This window comes from Arvicanthis niloticus, chromosome 18, assembly GCF_011762505.2.
Source record: "Arvicanthis niloticus isolate mArvNil1 chromosome 18, mArvNil1.pat.X, whole genome shotgun sequence".
Taxonomy (NCBI): Eukaryota; Metazoa; Chordata; class Mammalia; order Rodentia; family Muridae; genus Arvicanthis; species Arvicanthis niloticus.
In genome coordinates, this window is record NC_047675.1 from 37,936,971 (window position 1) to 37,954,747 (window position 17,777).

Here is a 17,777-nt window from a genome sequence, read left to right on the forward strand (position 1 = left end):
TTCAAGAGAGCAACAGTAATAGTATTTCCACTCACCAAAGTCTGTGTCAATTGTACAAAATCAGATGTGCATAGATGTTGACATCTCCCCATAGGTCACCTATTAACTCACAACATAAAGATGGTTGATATAGCTTAGCAGAAGGCTAGCCTACCATGCAGGAAGCCCTGAGTTCATCTCCTGCACATCATTAAACCAGGCACGGTGGCCCACATCTGTAATACTAGCAATTCTTCAGGTGAAGGCAGAAGGATCAGAAATCCAAGGTCATCTTTAGCTACATTGTGAGCAAGAGGCCAGCCAGAGATACAGGAGACTTTGTTTCAATGCAAAAACTCCAATGTGGTTCCTACTGAAGTCCCACCATTCATATATCAAGGCCACAATCCTAGAAGTAGGTACTTTTGCCTTCAAAGTTAGTGCTATCACTATGTCCCATAGCAGGAAAGATAGAAAACAGGAAACAAATCCCCTAGTTATTCGAAGGTCACAGGGTAATTTACTACATGGCTCCTTCTGTTGTACTTTGTTAGGTATAAACGCTGATATTGTCTTCCCCAAAGTTAGCATTAGCTGATCACTTGGGTGAATACTAACACCAATATCTTAACATGAAAGACAGATTTTCTCTCCATCAATACTCACTTCTTCAGGTCCTCTGCAAGAACAATCAGTGCTCTTAACCATTGGGTCATCTTTCCAGCCCCCCACCAATTATTTATCTTAATTCTGGAAAGGCTGTCCTCTCCTCTACATGCCTGTCATGGTGCTCATCTTCATATATACACAAATAATAAATAAATACAGCATAGCATGTAAATAAGCTGGAGAGAATGGCCGGTTTTCCAGAGGGTCTAGGTTTGACTTTCAGCACCCACATGGCAGCTCACAGCCAACTGTAACTCCAGTCATAGGGGATCCAACAACCTCTGTAGGCACTCATACACATGGTCCATAGACTTACACACAGGCAAAACACCCATACACATAAAGTTAAAATAAAGGCATTGGCACACAGCTTTGATCTCAGTGTTCAGGAGACAGAGGCAGTCAGACCTCTGAGTTCCAGGCTAGCCTGGTCTACAGAGTGATTTCCAGGACAGCCAAGGTTACAAAGAAAAACCTTGTCTCAATAATAATAATAATAATAATAATAAATAGGAAATATAAAAATGTATTTTTAAATTAAAAAAATAAAAACTGCACTAAAATAACCATTTTGGAATGGCTAGATGTAATGTAAATTCCTTGGAGTGGTTGATCTGTGAGTAAGAGAATGTTTGCCTCCTAAGAGTCAACAGAAGGAAACATACACTGTAGCTAAGTCACCAATGAGACAGAGAGAGGTGAAGGTTAAGAATTTAGAATTACAGCTGGGCAGTGTTGGCGCATGCCTTTAATCCCAGCACTTGGGAGGCAGAGGCAGGCAGATTTCTGAGTTCAAGGCCAGCCTGGTCTACAGAGTGAGTTCCAGGACAGCCAGGACTACACAGAAAAACCCTGTCTCTCTTGAAAAAACCAAAACCCAAAAACAAACAAACAAACAAAAAGAATTTTGAAGTACAAAATGATTCAGCCTTAGCTGGGTGTGGTGGTGTACTCCTTTATTCCCAGCACTGGGGAGGCAGAGGCAGGTAGATTTCTGTGAGTCCCAGACCAGCCTGATCTTCATTGTGTTCTCCTGTCTCTGAAGTTTGCCTCAAAAGACATTTCCTGGGCTGGAGAGACGGTACAGTGATTAAGAGCACTGCTCTTCCAGAAGTCCTGAGTTCAATTCCCAGCAACCACATGGTGGCTCACAACCATCTGAAATGGGATCTGATGTCCTCTTCTGGTGTGTCTGAAGACAGCAACAGTGTACTCAGACATTAAATGAATAAAAAAATCAATCTTAAAAAAAAAGACATTTCCTTTCAACTACATATTTCAGATGGGAATAGTTGTTCATGCCTGGAATGCTCATGCTTAGAAGGTTGAGACAGGAGGATCAGGAATTTAAGGCCAACCTTGGTTACAAAGCAAGCTTGAGGCCAGCTTGGGCTACATGAAACTATCTCACATATCCAAGCCAGGCTGGTTCAGTAGGAAAGAATACTTGCAGCATAAACAAGAGGACCAAATGCTCAGGTAAGAAGCCAGATCAGGATGTGTGTGCCTGTAACTTGAGGATGGCTGGGGCTGATGGCTGTTAGCCTAGCTCCAGATTCAATAAGAAACTCTGTCTCAGGAAGAAAGGATGTATGGTAGGGAGAGACCCCCTGACAATCTACTGTGACCATCACATGCACACACATGGGCACAGGCATCTACAAACATGAATGCATATACCACATGCTTAGGGGTTTAAGGCCAGTCTTGGTTACATTGTCCTGAGATATATGAGACCTTGTCAAAGACAAAATTAAGCAAAACATCCAAACTAGCATCACCACCAACAGTAAAAACAAACAAACAAACAAACAAACAAACAAACACACTGGACTAAACTTCAAATAGAACCCTTAGTTCTTTTTCTACTCACTACAAGAACTCCTCCTTGGAGTTCTGGGTCAGGTTCAAGGCTGGCCAGGATTTCTTTTACCAAGTCACTTTCTGGTTCTTCCTTTCAGCCTCATCAGAGAAGTCTGTATTTTCTTTCCTGGCTTAGTGCTGGCCCCTGGCTGCCCTACACTATCCATGTCTGTCTCTGTCCAATCACCTTAAGTCCATCCTGCCTGTTTTATAGGTCTATTGTGTGTGGTTGTTCTATTTATTTTTCTACTTACTTCCTTAGCTTGCTACCCCCATGTAGAAGGCATCTAGTGCCTTAGAATATTTAAGGAAGCTAAATGCAATGTCCAATACATGGATGCTTTAATGAATGATGAACTAAAAGAAAAGAGATACCAACTGAGCAAATAAGACAGAAAGATTTTGCTTGTCATCATAGCTGTTGTGGGACATGCCTGTCTATTGGTTGATAAACAGTGGATTTCCGCCAAGAAGTGTACTTAGCTCTTACATACTTTTAAGTGATATACACATGTCTTGGACTAGGACAGTGTGACCAGGCCAGCTCAGTCAGTCAACAGGTTCTCCAGGGCAGGAACGAGGATTAAAAAAAAAAAAGATAATTAGATAACCCTGTAGCATGACCCCAACCAGTTCTGAGGCTGAGGCGGGTTTATTTTTTCCCAATCTGCTTTTATACCATTTTAATTACATACAAGTAATAAGGTCAGTTGTAGGTTGAGGAACAAGCAAGATAATAGATGCAAATAGTTACGGAACAAGCAAGGTAATAAACAAAGACCCGTGATCACTGTTCCTTTCTTTCTTTTTTAAAGGATTATTTATTTATTTTATGTATGTGAGTGAGTACACTGTTACTGTCTTCAGACACATCAGAAGAGGGCATCAGATTCCATTGCAGATGATTGTAAGTCACCACGTGGTTGCTGGAAATTGAACTCAGGACCTCTGAAAGAGCAATCAGTGCTTTTAACTGCTTAACCTTCTTTCCAGCCACCCCCCCCCCATCACTGTTTCTTTTTCTTTTTTTTTAAGGTTTATTTATTTATTTTATGTACATGAGTACACTGTCTCTGTCTTCAGACACACCAGAGGAGGAAATCAGATCCCATTACAGATGGTTGTGAGCCACCATGTGGTTGTTGAGAATTGAACTCAGGACCTCTGGAAGAGCAGCAGCCAGTGCTCTTAACCATGGAGCCATCTCTCCAGCTGGTGATCACTGTTTCTTTTTGTTTGTTTGTTTTCATTTTTGTTTTTTGTTTGTTTGTTTGTTTGTTTTTCGAGTAGTTTTGTTTTTCTGAGTAGTGTTTTCTCTGTGTAGCCCTGGCTGTCCTGGAACTCACTCTGTAGACCAGGCTGGCCTCGAACTCAGAAATCCGCCTGCCTCTTCCTCCCAAGTGCTGGGATTAAAGGCGTGCGCCACCCAGCCATGATCACTGTTTCTAAGGGTTAATCAGGATGACAAAGATATCGGAGCCTACTTCCCTGTCCTAGCCCAAAGCCAGATTCTTGCCTGAAGCCTACTTCTTTGTTCTAGCCCCAAATCAGATTCCAGCCAGAGCTTACTTCTCCATCCTGGCCCAATGTTAAATTCCTTCCTGAAGTCTACTTCCTTGTCCTGGCCCAATGTCAAATTCCTGTCAAGCGGCCCCCAAAACTCTCCACAGTAGTGACCAGCTTTGAAAAGAGAAGCAGGGGTTTTAAGTTTAATTTCTCCCTCACTCCCTTTCTGCAGTATTGAAGACTGAACTAGGGATTTTGGATATAGTAGGAAAGTACCCCCCCTACTCAGATAAACTTCAGCCGCTTAAGCCCTGTTTTTGTTTTCAAGATGAGGTTTGTCTGTGTAGGCCGACTGTCCTGGCATTCATTTCATAGACCAGGCAGTCCTTGACCTCAGAGAGATAGGATCTGCCTGCCTCTGCCTCCTGAGAGCAGGGGTTAAAAGTGGGCGCCATCACTGCCTGATTCAATTCTTTTCTTCCATTACAAGGGTCCCAAGGACAAAACTCAGGGTCCTTAGTCTTAGCAGCAAATATTATTACCTGAGTCATCTCACCAGCCCCTGAAAGATATATTTGAAACAGGCTGGTTTTCAACCCAATGTGTACCGGGTGGATAACCCTGAATTTCCATCTCTCCTGCTTCTACCTCCTGTGTATTGACTTTGCAGGTGAACAGGGAGGGCATAGAGGTGCATACCTTTAACCCTAGACAGAGGCAGTTGATTTCTGAGTTCGAGGCCAGCCTGGTCTACAGAGTGAGTTCCAGGACAGGCAGGGCTACACAGAAAATCTGTCTCGAAAAACCAACCAACAAACAAACAAAACAAAAAAAAAGGCCTAACGAACTGGGCATGGTGGCAAAGGCCTTTAGTTCCTGTGCTGAGGAGGCAGATGCAGGCAGATCCCTGAGTTTTAGGTCACCTTGCTCTGCAGAGTGATTTCCTGGACAGCCTGGAGTAAATAGAAAAGCCCTATCTTAAAAAATACAAAAAGGTTGAATGTATTACAGATTCTCTGGAATTCAAAACACCAGTTTGTTCCAGATCTTTCTGATCTGTCTCTCCCTGTACTCCTCCTTGTTTATTTAGTCCTAGCCACACGGGGTCCTCTGTGTTCCTGGTGTCTGACAATTTGTATAGTGACCCACCATCCCACCAGTGCTTCATGCTCTCCTCATCCACTGTTTGACTTTTCGAAATATCACCTGCCATTACCTGATATTTAGTTTTTGGTCTTTTTCCAAGAGAATGCAAACTCTGCAATAGCATGGGTATTGTCTGTTTTGCTCATGGATTTCTCCCAGTTTCCAGAACAACACTCTGTTGTGTCTGTAGCATAACATTCAAAGGATTTTTCATTTCACAGAAGACAAATGCCTAGTTGCTTTGGGCTTTAAAGTTTTTTGTTTTATTTTGTTTTGTTTGTTTTTCGAGACAGGGTTTCTCTGTGTAGCCCTGCCTGTCCTGGAACCTGGACCTCACTCTGCAGACCAGGCTGGCCTTGAACTCAGGATCTGCCTGCCTCTGCCTCCCAAGTGCTGGGATTAAAGGCGTGTGCCACCACTGCCCTGCTAAAGTTCTTAAAATTATGTTTTTTTTGTTAACATTTTCTTATCTTGCATGCATCTGGGTGTGTATATGTTTGGAGGCTAGCCACCGTGCATGCCTAGAAGCCTTGTAATCAGGTTAGACTCTGTCACTTGGGTCCTGGGGACTGAACTCATCTAGAGGCTTGGCGCTAAATAGTGCTTTCACCTGCTTGAGACCTGAGTCTCTCCTCTCCCACAGTTGAAAATAACAAAATACTTTCAGAGTGAAGCTATGGCCACAGCATGTATCAGGAATTTCAACTGTAGGAAATGAAGGGTGACAAGGTTCAAACACAGGCTCTCCAGATGCGGTAGATCATAAGCGCGTGGTCAGGTGCCCGATTAACTGCATATTCATGTTCTGTGTTCACCAGTGCATAAACAAATGGTGACCCAGAGCAGACTTCCCGGATGACTCGGCCACGACTTGGCTTAGCTCCGCCTAGGGCAGGTGACACCCACAGCTCCGGGTGAGTGCTGAGCCACTCCCACTGCCGGCTCCTTCGCCTAGGGTGTCTCATGACCAGATCTCCGAGGACTACTCCCTGCCTGACAGGCAAACTTCGCCTCTGACAGTTTCTGATAAAGAATCTCTGTGATCTGGGATATTCCGTTGACTAAATGCGTATCTGTGGTACTTGTTCATAAATGTTTATGAATGTTTATAAATATGTATTCATGAGTAGAGGGAAATGAGATTTGTTTAAATCAGATTTGAGGTGCGACAACTCCTAGACTAGTCTCTAGGTGGTCACCAGTACTCATTGCCACACAGTGCTTGGAACTGGTTATCCCTCAAGGCTGAGTTCCCGCCTTGTCACTCAGCCAAAAATTAATATTCCTTTCTCCCCAAAGCCCCAGACATCCCCTACCAGAGCCCTTTATAAGCATTCCAAGCTATGAGCCATGACATGTCAGTCACGCACAATCCTGAAACTCCATTCCAGTCACTAATTCCTCAAGTCTCCACTGCGTCTCAGAGACTCCGTAGCCACCTACGTCAGTCTCTGTTCCCAGGAGAGCCCCTAGGGCTCCTCTTAGGCCCCGCCCCCTCACGTAATCACAGCGATTGCATTTACCAGGCACGCCGGAAGCCCCGCCCCGGGCGGTTGCTAGGCTCCGTCAGCCGGAAGTCCCGCCTGCCGAGTAGTCGTCGCTGCCGTCGTCGCCGCCTCCGTTGTTGTTGTGGTCGCTTCGCCGAAGTCTGCGGCTCCAAGAGCCGGCTCTGTCGTTTCCCGCCGCCATGAAGTGGATGTTTAAGGAGGACCACTCGCTGGGTAAGCGCGGTCGGCCTGGTCAGGCTAAAGATCGCGACCCTTCCCCCACTCCTGCCGCCCTGCCGGGCCCGCTGGGTCGTCAAGGCCCCGCCAGTCTGGCGCCTCCCATGGACCCGTGTCGCCCTCTGCGGATCTTTCTGGGAGTTCCTGAGGGGATCTGCGGCAAGGGACTCGGGGGCTGGGACTCCGGGCGTACGCACGCAGGTTGCGGGCGGCGAAGGGCGGACAGGAAGATGGGGTTCCGGCAGCGGGGGGCGGGGGCGGCCGGCTGCCTGGCAGGTGCCATTGTCAGCCTGGTTTACTTCTTTCCCAGAACACAGATGCGTGGAATCCGCGAAGATCAGAGCGAAGTATCCCGACCGGGTTCCGGTGAGTGTGGACTCCCCGCCCCCTCACCCCGCTGTCACCCTTAGTCTCCTGGAGAGGTGTCGGGCGGGCGCGCTAGGTAGTGCAACAGTTGAGAAGTTAAGGTCTTAAGGTGTAGCCAGAGACCGGACAGCCTGGGCTTCAGCAGGCTCTAGTGTGGGGCATAAGGGGCTGGTGCTGTTCAGGGGCATCAGTGCTGAATCTTCCGATCTAGGGCAGCAAGCTGCTTGCAGCCTCTATGCTCCCTCGCCAATTATGTAAGGAACTGTGTTCTAGGACAGGGCAACAGGTCACTGCCACTTTGGGGAATGATGGTGGAGTGAGACTGTCATTTGGGGTTGGATGTGGTAGTCTCCGGGTAGTCATCTTTAACTTCTAGTCTCTCTTCACCCTCCCTGATTCTGCCATCTTTGCTTGACTAATCTGAAATGCTATCTTTTTGCCTCTAATCAATAAGGATGTTGCTTTATTTCTGCTTTCTGCCCTAGTTGTAGCTCTTTGCTTGTAAACAGTTCCTCTGAGGAAAAAAGTAGGAGGGCAAATGTTAACTGTTCAGAGAGAAGCAACAGGCCAAATGAAACAGGCTCTTGGGTGGTTGCAGTTGTAGAACGTTGCCCTTAGTTCATCCATTCTTTCCAGTGTTGCTTGGGGTCTTAATGCTCTGTAGTGTGGGTCTATTCTCTGATCGTGAGTTAAAAGACTACAGATAAAACCCTAGCCAGATCAATCTTTCATCTACCTGGATACAATGTTAGAAAGCTACCTGTGCAGTGGGGTGGTATATGCCTTCAGTTCCAACATTCAGGTGGCAGAGGCAGGCTGAGTTTGGGGACAGCCTGGTCTACAGAGTGAGTTCCAGGACATCTGGGACTACACTACTATGAGAAACCTTGTCTTGAAAAAAGTTAGAAAGCTTTATAGCTGTGTTTCTCTTACAAATGCTGAGATCAGAGATGAGGGATTTCTGTCAGCTCTGGGCCTCCAGAGTGTGGCTTCTTAAGCTATGGGCATAGTTATTTACTCATCTGTGCCGTTTCCCACACACTTCCTTGTCTATACTTTGCTCATCAGACTTGTTTGAGGCCAGAGCAATGCAGCCCAGTGGTAAGTGTGCAGGAGTTTGCTCTCCTTCCCCTTCCCTCCCCTCATCTATTCACAGTGCTGGAACCAGGCACTAGCCTTTGTGGACTCTAGGCTTATGTTGCTCTGCTGAAGAACAGCCTGAGCTTTTGACCTGTCTTGACTTTCCCAGGTGATCGTGGAAAAAGTCTCTGGCTCCCAGATTGTTGACATCGACAAGAGGAAGTACTTGGTGCCATCCGACATCACGGTGGCTCAGTTCATGTGGATCATAAGGAAAAGGATCCAGCTTCCCTCCGAGAAGGCCATCTTCCTGTTTGTGGACAAGACAGTCCCGCAGTCCAGGTAAGAAGTGCTTACTAGATGGGTCTTTGGATTAGAAATCTGTTTGCCACCTTACAAACCTTGGGAGGTGTTCTTCCTCTGTATAGCCTTTGGCTGTCCTAGAACTCACTCTGTAGACCAGGCTGGCCTTGAACTCAATAATCTGCCTGCCTCTGCCTCCCAAGTGCTGGGATTAAAGGTGTGCGCCACCACCGCCCGGCTTTTTTTTCTTCAAGACAGTTTCTCTTTGTAGCCCTGACTGTCCTTGAGCTTACTTTTTAGACCAGGCTGACCTTGAACTCAGGGAGTTACCTATGAGCCTTCCTGGAATTAAAGGCATGTGCTACCACACCCAGCTCAGATCAAAACTCTTGTATATCAATAGCTTTAGGGTAAGGTGCTGGGCACCAAATGTGTGTCTGTGCACAGTATTTGAAGGAAATATCTGGAATCATTTGATATGTATGGGTGTGTGCTTGTGTGTATGTACACACACCTGTGTGTAGAGGTCAGAGGACAACATCTGGAGTTGATTCTTTCCTTTCACATCAACACTGAGGTTGTAGGGCTTGCTGACTAGAGCTTTCACTTTATTAAGCCTTCTAGCATACATTTGGAGACAGCATCTCTCACTGAACCTTGAGCTTACTGATCTAAATCAGGTCCTCATGCTCACACAGTGAGTACTTTGCTGTTATCTCCCCAGATCTCAGATCTGGACTTTAACATGCACCCATTCTAGCCTCCCCGAAGTTGACTTAAGATACCTGATGTTGACCTCTGGCCTCCACATACACACGTGCAAACTCCATACCCTAATTAAATTACTCAGAGATCCTTCAGAACTTTCTTGGGCTTAAGCCACAGGTAGAAATGAGGCCTGCCTTGAGGATCTCATCTCTTGATTCATGTAAACTGGTCCCTTTCTCTCTACTAGGGTCAGGATTTAGGCAGGGGCCATTACAGCCTGCAGCTTGGGTATAGCTCACAGCCTGGTTTAGTTCCCCTGACTAGCTTGGCTGAAACTTGGTTCCTCCTTTTCCCATTAGTGATTGGGCATTTTAAAACCCTGAGTCAGATTTCAGTCTTCATGTGTCTCTTCAGTGTGAATTCCTTGTTACAACTTATTTTAGTGACCTAAACTAGGTTTGGGGGCTAGCCTGGTTTGTAGAAACCGGATTCACTAAAAACTACAAAAGATGCCAAATGTGGTGGAATACTGGTCTGTGTGCGCACGCGCACACGGCTCTTAGTTTGAGGCAAGAGGATTGGGAATTAAAGAATACCATGGGCTATACAGTGACCCTGTCTCAAAAAAAAAAAAAAAAAAAAAAAAAAAAAAAAGTTCCAAAAGAGACCTAAGTCAAATTTTACATCTTATTTCTATTGAAGGTGAAAGACTGGCTATTGGTAAAGTCTTGGTACAAGTTCTTTGTAAATCTGTCTACTGTCTATTTCTGGTGTCTGGTAGAGAGGAAGCACAGGAGAATAGCTGAAGCTTCAGTAAAGGCAATAAATACTTGGCCTGAGGAGACAGGAGAAAAGCCAGAGCCACTGGGTGCTACCTGTCAGTCAGCACCTATAGCTCTGGTGGTCTTTCATCCCTTAGCCCTTCTCAGCCTTCAGAGGCTCTTGGGTAGTATGTTGATGGCTGTGCACTTTACCAGGAGGAGGCTGGGGCGTCTGGGGCATCTGCAGGGTCCCTCTGCCCCCCTTAAGGGAAGTAAATCCTTTATAGCCTCTAGACCTTGCACAGTACCTTGGTGATTCTGCTTTTTCCCACCTCTGGAGAGGAAGCAGGAAACTAGCAGCAATGCACTGGTTTAGTGTCCTTAATGCCTGTGCTCTGGCCCAGTGGTCAGCAGTGGGTCCAGTTCAGGGCTTTGTCATGCCAGGCAAGTGTTCTCCTAAGTCACGTACTCAGCCCCCTGGTACTTGTAGAAGGAAGTGGAGCAGGTTTCTGATGAAATTAAGATTTCTCTAATGGCCGGGCAGTGGTAGCGCACGCCTTTAATCCCAGCACTTGGGAGGCAGAGGCAGGTGGATTTCTGAGTTCGAGGCCAGCCTGGTCTACAGAGTGAGTTCCAGGACAGCCAGGGCTACACAGAGAAACCCCGTCTCGAAAAACCAAAAAAGCAAAAAAAAAAAAAAAAAAAAAAAAGATTTCTCTAATGGATCTATAGTTTCTAGTGATGGAAATGGCTTACATGTCTCACCACCGGTTTCCCTGTTGTCCCTGAAGTATAAATTGATTGGATGAAGTGGTTCTCAGCAACAGAGGCTGCTTCAGAGCCATTTTCACTCTGGTCTACCTTAAAGCAGGTTACATTTGACTGAAGTGATCTAGGTCTGAGCCATCAGAACCTCAGAAACCAAATGCTGGTTCTTCAGGACAGAGAACACCAAGGCCTTTAGACTTAAGGTCTCAGTTATTGACTTCTTGACCTACAGGCCCATCTGTATTTATTTGGGAGTTTTATTTAAAAAAACATTTGTTGCTGGGCTGTGGTGGTGCATGCAGGTGGGTCTCTATGAGTCCTCTATGAGGGATATCCTAGTCTATGCAGTGAATTCCAGGATAGCCAGGGCTATGTAGAAAGACCCTATTTTAAACAAACAAAAAGAAGGTTTTAGAGCCAGAGCAGTGCTGACTGCACACCTTTAATCCAAGCACTTGGGAGGCAGAGGCGGGTGAATCTCTGAGTTCAAGGCCAGCCTGGTCTACAGAGGGAATTCTAGGACAGCTAAGGCTACACAAGAGAAATCCTGTCTTAGAGAAACTAAAACAAATGAAAACAAAACAATATATTTGTTAGCCAGGTTTGGGGTAATAGACACTTGTAGTTCCAGCTCTCACGAGACTGAGGCAGGAGGAGACCATCTTGGGGAATACAGTGAGACCTTCACCAAAAATCAAGTCCCAAACCCAAATTGGAGTATAAACAAAAGAGGCATGTGACATTTCAGACCCATGCAAATGTCAACATCCATCAGATCCCAAGGGAAAGTACAGCAGGGTCTCTTTCCTAAAGCTGGTGGTGACTCAGCTTCACCATTTCCTCCTCAGAGTGGGGCAGTTTCCTTAGGGAAGCCTGGAGCCTCCTTTAACCTTCATGCAGTGCTTGCAGCTTGCACAGTGGCTGAGGAGATGAGCAGAGAGAGAAGGAATCCAGGCATGCAGGAGCCCTGGTCCTTCCTGCTGTGATTGACAGGCTGCAGAGGAGCAGTGGTACTTGACATTGAATAGAGTGCATTGGTTATGGGTAGAGCTGAGCCCAGGGCTAAGCATGGAGAGTGGAGGGCAGTCTTCGTATTAAATAGAGATGCTGTATATATGTACAGGCAAGCTGTAAGAGGTCTATTTCCTTTGTTTTTCGAGTTCCTGTTTTGTTTTTTAAAAGTGGGATCTCAGCTGCCCTTTCTTTCTCTCCTGTTTTTTGAGACTACATACCTCTTAGCTGTCCTAGAACTCAACATGTAGACTGGGCCTCAAACTCAGATCCACCTGTACTAGAATTAATGGCATGCACCACCAGGCTCTGCCTCAGCTGCTTATTTCATGGAGTTTAGAAAGTTGGATTCTGTGCCTCATGCTTACATCAAGGATCTGGCTCAGCACAGAAGAGGAGCTATGCCTTCATTCAGACAGAACTGAGAAGACATGGGTCTACAAGTTTCCCGGTCATGGTAGTTAAGGGGAAACCCAGGCCTGTTAACAAATAGTCTTTGTTCTTTGTTTAGAGCAGTGTCAAGGAGAGACAGGAAGCTGAGTGTTGTAGTGCACATCTTTAATCCCAGTACAGGAGACAGGGAGGCAGAGCTCTGAGTTCAAGGTCAGTCTGGTCTACATAGTGAATTCCTGAGTGGCAGAGCTACATAGAGACTCTGTCTCAAAATAAAACAAAAAATAAAAACAGGAGTGTGTTATTGAATACATATCTCCAACTTGTTACCAGCTTGTTCTGGAGGGATCAGTGCTGCTCAAAGTGGTGGTTAGTTGGTTGGTTCTCAGGCTTAAAGGCTGGTAAGATGTCTTAGGGTCCATCTTTTGTTGAGAAGTGTGCTTAAACTTAACAATTGTGATCCTTTCTGGCTGGGTAAACACTTCTCTCAGAAATGGCTATTGGTCTGGTGAGGGTACCTCAGCAGGTAAAGGTGCTTTCCTCCAAGCTTGATGGCCTGAGTTTCCTCTCTGGAACTTATACTGTAGACTGAGAGAACTGGATCATACAGACTGTCCTGACCTTTACATACACACACACTTTTTTTTTTTTAAAAGAAAAGGTGCGTTTTAGGAGTGGCAGAAGATTGTCAGAGAAACATGACAGGAAGCAGTAGTCGGCTCTGTGTATTTTGGTTTCAGTCCTGTTAAGTTTTCACTTTATAATCAGTGCCTTTCAAGGTTCGCAGTGTGGTCATTGCCTCCTGTCTCGCCCTACTGTCCTGCCTTGCTGAAAGACAGCGAAACACAGGAGCCTCCTGGCAGATGGCTGGCCAGGTGGTCATCACTCCAGCCTGTTTATGACTCTGCCTCCATGGCCTGCCTTTGGTTGAGAGTTGAGGGCCTGAGTATCTTACCTGGCAGATATGTTAAAGCTGCCTCTGTGCTTTAGGTCTCCTGACCATTCTGACAGCCAGCGCACTGTAGGTGCTCAGGTCTTGACTCTGAGAGGGAAGATCATCTGCCCTGAGGTTTATAGAACATGTCCTAGACTAACATGCCTGCCTCTGCTACAAACTATCTCCTGCACAGCGTCAGTATTGTCTGCTTCTGCTTCATTCGAGTGACCTTTTGATGGAACTTTGTTAGTGTGTATGAGGCGTCCTGTTAGGTCATTGGCTATAGGCCTACCTGTGTCTTCACTTGGAGACAGTACAGGCTGGTGGTAAATGTTTTTTAGGTAGGTGGTGGTGTACACCTTTAATTCCAGCATCTTGGGAGGCAGAGGCAGATGGATCTGAGTTCAATGCCAGACCTGTTTACAGTTCAATTTCTAGGACAGCCAGGCCACAGATGGGGGAGTAGCCTGGGTCCCACCACAAGATGTCTGATTTCCTGTCATTCATAAGTTCTGATTTTATTTCATTCATGGAGATGCTTATAACACTCTCTAGAGATCCCAAAGTTAGCCCAGGTTGAAAATCAACACAGTAGGTGTTCTCATGAACACAGTAGGTGTTCTCATAACCAGCTTCCTGCTACACTGGGACTGTCCATGGAAACAGCATGTAAACCTCATGTAGGTTTTAAAAATTCTAGTAGCTCTTTAATACTCAACAAGTTAAAAACAGGCGATGGTACATGACTTTAATCTCAGGACCAGGGAGAGACAGGATCTCAGAGTTCAAGGCCATCCTGGTTTACACGAGTTGTCATTTCAACACGTAAATAAACTTGCTTTATTTTGAAATCTTGTTTTTTTACTTACCACATCTAGGTTCAGATGCCACATTTGAGTTGCTGAACAAAGCTGTGAATTCTGTTTTAGAAGTAGCCATATAGGTTTTCTTCCCTTAACTGTGAGGATTTTGATTAAATAATACTGTTCAGAGAGGTTTGTTTTTTAGATTTTATGTGCATGAGAGTTTTACCCAAATGTATATTTGTGTGCTCATGTGTGTCTGCTTCCCTCGGAGGTCATACAAGTGTATCAGATTCCCTGGAACTGGAGTTATGGATGGTTGTGAGCTGCCATGTGGGTGCTGGGAACAGAATCCGGGTCCTCTGCTGAGCCATCTCTCCAGCCCATCCAGAGTTACTTCACAAATGCCAGATTAAGATAGCCTCATATCAAGAGCTCTTGTGATTGGAGAAGACAACGGGCTTTTTCTTATTCACATTCATCCCCCACATCATTACTTATTAATCTATCCACACAGCCACAGCTAAGCATGCAAATGGGGTGGGAAGTGTAAAAGGAAAGCAAACACTCCCCCTTGATTAATGTGCCTTGTCCCTTGTTTACAACTGGTCTCCATCAAACACTAGCGGCAAAGGCAGGGAGGAATAATTGCTTCAGAGTTGAGACTGAATCTCTCTTTATATTCCCCATCAGTCCTTGGTATACAATATGATCTTTAGTTGTTTTGGAGACAAAGTCTTATGTAGCTAGGCTGGCCTAGAATTTTATATGGAGCCGTGAGTGACCTTGAATTTACAATTCTGCCAGTGCTGGGATTACAGGTTTGAGCCACCATTCCTAGGCCTTTTCATGAATGGTGGGGCAGGCTGGGGGTGGGGTCTGGTCTGAACCCATGTACCTATGCACGTACTCTACCAGCTGAGCTACATCCCTGCTGTGTCCATATTTAAACAACTGGTGGCACAGGGGACTTGTTCTTGGGTCAGCATGTTACTGCTGGTTCTGGTTGACCTACCACTTCATCATTATGGTCACGTGGCCAGAGCTTGTCTGCCTTTGCAGTAGGTGTTACTACTCTCATTGACAACTCAGTTTCCTGGCAGAGAACTAGCTTAGCTCTCTACTGCAGCCAGTTTCACAGAAGGCAAACTGGTTTCCCACCCACATGTTTAGTTTAAGGAATCCTATTTTTGGAGAGTCTTAGGAAGCTTGAGCAGTCTTATTATATTACATTTTATTCTTTTGAAACAATAGGGATCCAACCTAGGCCTTCACTCCTCCTGGGTAACAAGCACTCACCACAGAAGTGCATCCCTGGCCTAGGGAAGGGTGCACTGGACCCCGAGGCTGTGGAGCTTTGCACTGTGCATAAGGATCTCTTGGTCGTTGTAGAAGATCTCTGGGGATTTACAAATTGTGACTGAAGTGTTCATAGTAAGGATCCACCTGTATCTTTGATGATGAGTCTGACTTATGAATATTCAAATAAATACTCTGATGAAGAGAACCAACATGTTCCTTCTGACAAGGGTCTTTCACAGTGTGGGGATGAGCCCTTCCATCTCCAAGGAGTAGGCTTCCTTACAGGCTTCAGAGTGAGTACAGGGACCTTAGGCACATGCTGTACCTGGATCCTAATTTGGTGTAATATCTCCCTCTTTCTGTGCTGCTAGAAATTCAACCCAGGGCCCTGTGCCTGCCAGGTTAGTGTTGTCACTGAGCCACCCCTCAGCCCATCTTCAGTTTTTCATGCCTGTTTTCTCTCAGTAGAGCAGATTGCGGGTCACAGCAGGTACCTGATTTATTTTTACCTCTCAACCACCAACCACAAAGCTCCTTATCTTTAGGCCTCATTTTTCCTCTTGATACCTGGACTCAATTCTCAATTTTTTTTTTTTTTCTCTTTCAAGCCTAACTATGGGACAGCTTTACGAGAAGGAAAAAGATGAAGATGGATTCTTGTATGTGGCCTACAGCGGAGAGAACACTTTTGGCTTCTGAGGCCCTTGCTGGGCTAGGTGCACCCTTCCTGCTTGTGTATCTTGTAAATAACTGGCTGTTCTCAGTTACTCCGCCAGAGCCTCCACACAGACCTACTAGTGCATTTGTAACTGGATTTATTTCTTAATATATTGGAAGGTTTTGTTTCCTTAGATTAGTAAATTATCATACAGAGTTTTATTTTCAGTTTTCTTTCTGTGCACTGTCCTCATGGCTATATGCTCCAGGGAACCTGTCCTCTGGGAATCATATTTAATGAAGACATAATGAAGGGCGGTAGGTGTGGTATTACAGTGGAAAGGAGGGCTGATGCATTGTTCTGGATTATGTCCGAAGTGTTAGATGGCTAAGTACTAAAAGCACCCAAATTAAATCTTAGCAATCAGAACACTTGCTTTACTAGATTTTGCCAACTGCAAATCATGTTGGACTGAGCTAATCTGTTCTTCTTTCTGAGACTATTAAGGTAAATACTTAACAATAAAGCCTCCTTATAAAGGCATTACGGTGTGACCATGTCCATCATTCACCTTCCAGAGTCAGGAATGGCTCCTGCTTGTCAGGCTGGGAGAAGGGCGTGCAGTGGCAGCAGCTTAGCCTAGGATGGGAAGTGGTGGCCAGTATCAGAAAAGGGGATTGTTTTTTTCAGTGGTTAATATAGTCATAGGTTCAGATTTCAGGACTGTGTGGAAAGGTATATACTGCAAAGTCTCTTCTGCTTATGGAAAATTGTATAAGCTTTTCAGCATTTTAGTAGCAAAATTTTAAGTATGAATATATATATATGCTTTAAAAAAAGATTATTTATTGTTGTGTTGCCTGAATGTGTCTGTGTGCGGGTGTGATTGATCTGGATTTGGAGAGTTAGTTGTGAGCTGCATGTCATTGCTGGGAATTGAACCCAGGTCCTCTGGAAAAGCAGCCAGTGCTCTTAAATGCAGAGCTATCTCTCTAGCGCCATGTGTACATACTTTTTGTTTGCATATGTAAATAAAATGTGTGATTGTTAGTAAAACATATAGGGGGCAGTTAAGGACAATGAGGTCCTGAGTTTAATTCCCAGCAACCACATGGTGGCTCACAACCTTTTATGATGCCCTTTCTCTGTGCAGATAGAGCACTAATATACATAAAAATAAATCTTTCTTTAAAAAAATAAAACATGTATTTATACACTGGGTTTTTTGTGTGAGACAGGGTTTTACTTTGTATAGTTCAGGCTGGTCTCCAACTTATCTGCTTTGCTTTCTGAGCACTGGGTCACATGTGTGGGCCACTACACCTGGCTTTCTCCTTTTTTCGAGACAGGATTTCTCTGTCGCCCAGGCTGTCCTGGAACTCACTCTGTAGACCAGGCTGGCCTCGAACTCAGAAATCTGCCTGCCTCTGCCTCCCAAGTGCTGGGATTAAAGGCGTGTACCACCACTGCCCGGCCCAGGAAATTTATTTTATTTGATGTGTATTGCTGTTTTGCTTGCATGTATGTCTATGCACCACTTGTATGCCTGGTACCCACAGTAGACAGAGAAGGTAACAGATTTCTTAGAACTGACTGGAGTTACAAATGGTTATGAGCTGTCATGTGGGACCTCTGGAGACAGTGCTTTTAGCTGCTGACTTGTCTCTCCAGCTCCTCCTCTTGGTTTTTGATGTCTTCCTTGGAGCCCCAGCTGGCCTGGGGCTGAAGAGATCACTTGCTTAAGTGTTGGAATTAAGGCATGTGCCACCAATACCTGGCACCTGGATAATTTTGTAACTA

The 17,777-nt window shown here is 45.3% G+C and overlaps 1 protein-coding gene across 1 annotated transcript; it reads left to right on the forward strand.

Annotated features, from left to right (window-relative positions):
• Positions 1-6,711: 6,711 nt before the first annotated feature.
• Gabarapl2 (GABA type A receptor associated protein like 2) lies at positions 6,712-16,520 on the forward strand. Its single transcript, XM_034522701.2, has 4 exons — positions 6,712-6,884; positions 7,198-7,253; positions 8,503-8,675; positions 15,928-16,520. The coding sequence occupies exons 1-4, from the start codon at positions 6,851-6,853 to the stop codon at positions 16,016-16,018; spliced, it is 354 nt and encodes a 117-aa protein (XP_034378592.1). The 5' UTR covers positions 6,712-6,850; the 3' UTR covers positions 16,019-16,520.
• The last annotated feature ends 1,257 nt before the right edge of the window (positions 16,521-17,777 follow it).

Excerpts from the sequence above, each read along its gene's own strand:
- Gabarapl2 (XM_034522701.2), top strand. The coding sequence starts at position 6,851 with ATGAAGTGGATGTTTAAGGAGGACCACTCGCTGG. Across the intron at positions 7,254-8,502 it reads AGTATCCCGACCGGGTTCCG|GTGATCGTGGAAAAAGTCTC; the intron begins GTGAGTGTGGAC and ends TGACTTTCCCAG. Across the intron at positions 8,676-15,927 it reads AAGACAGTCCCGCAGTCCAG|CCTAACTATGGGACAGCTTT; the intron begins GTAAGAAGTGCT and ends TTCTCTTTCAAG.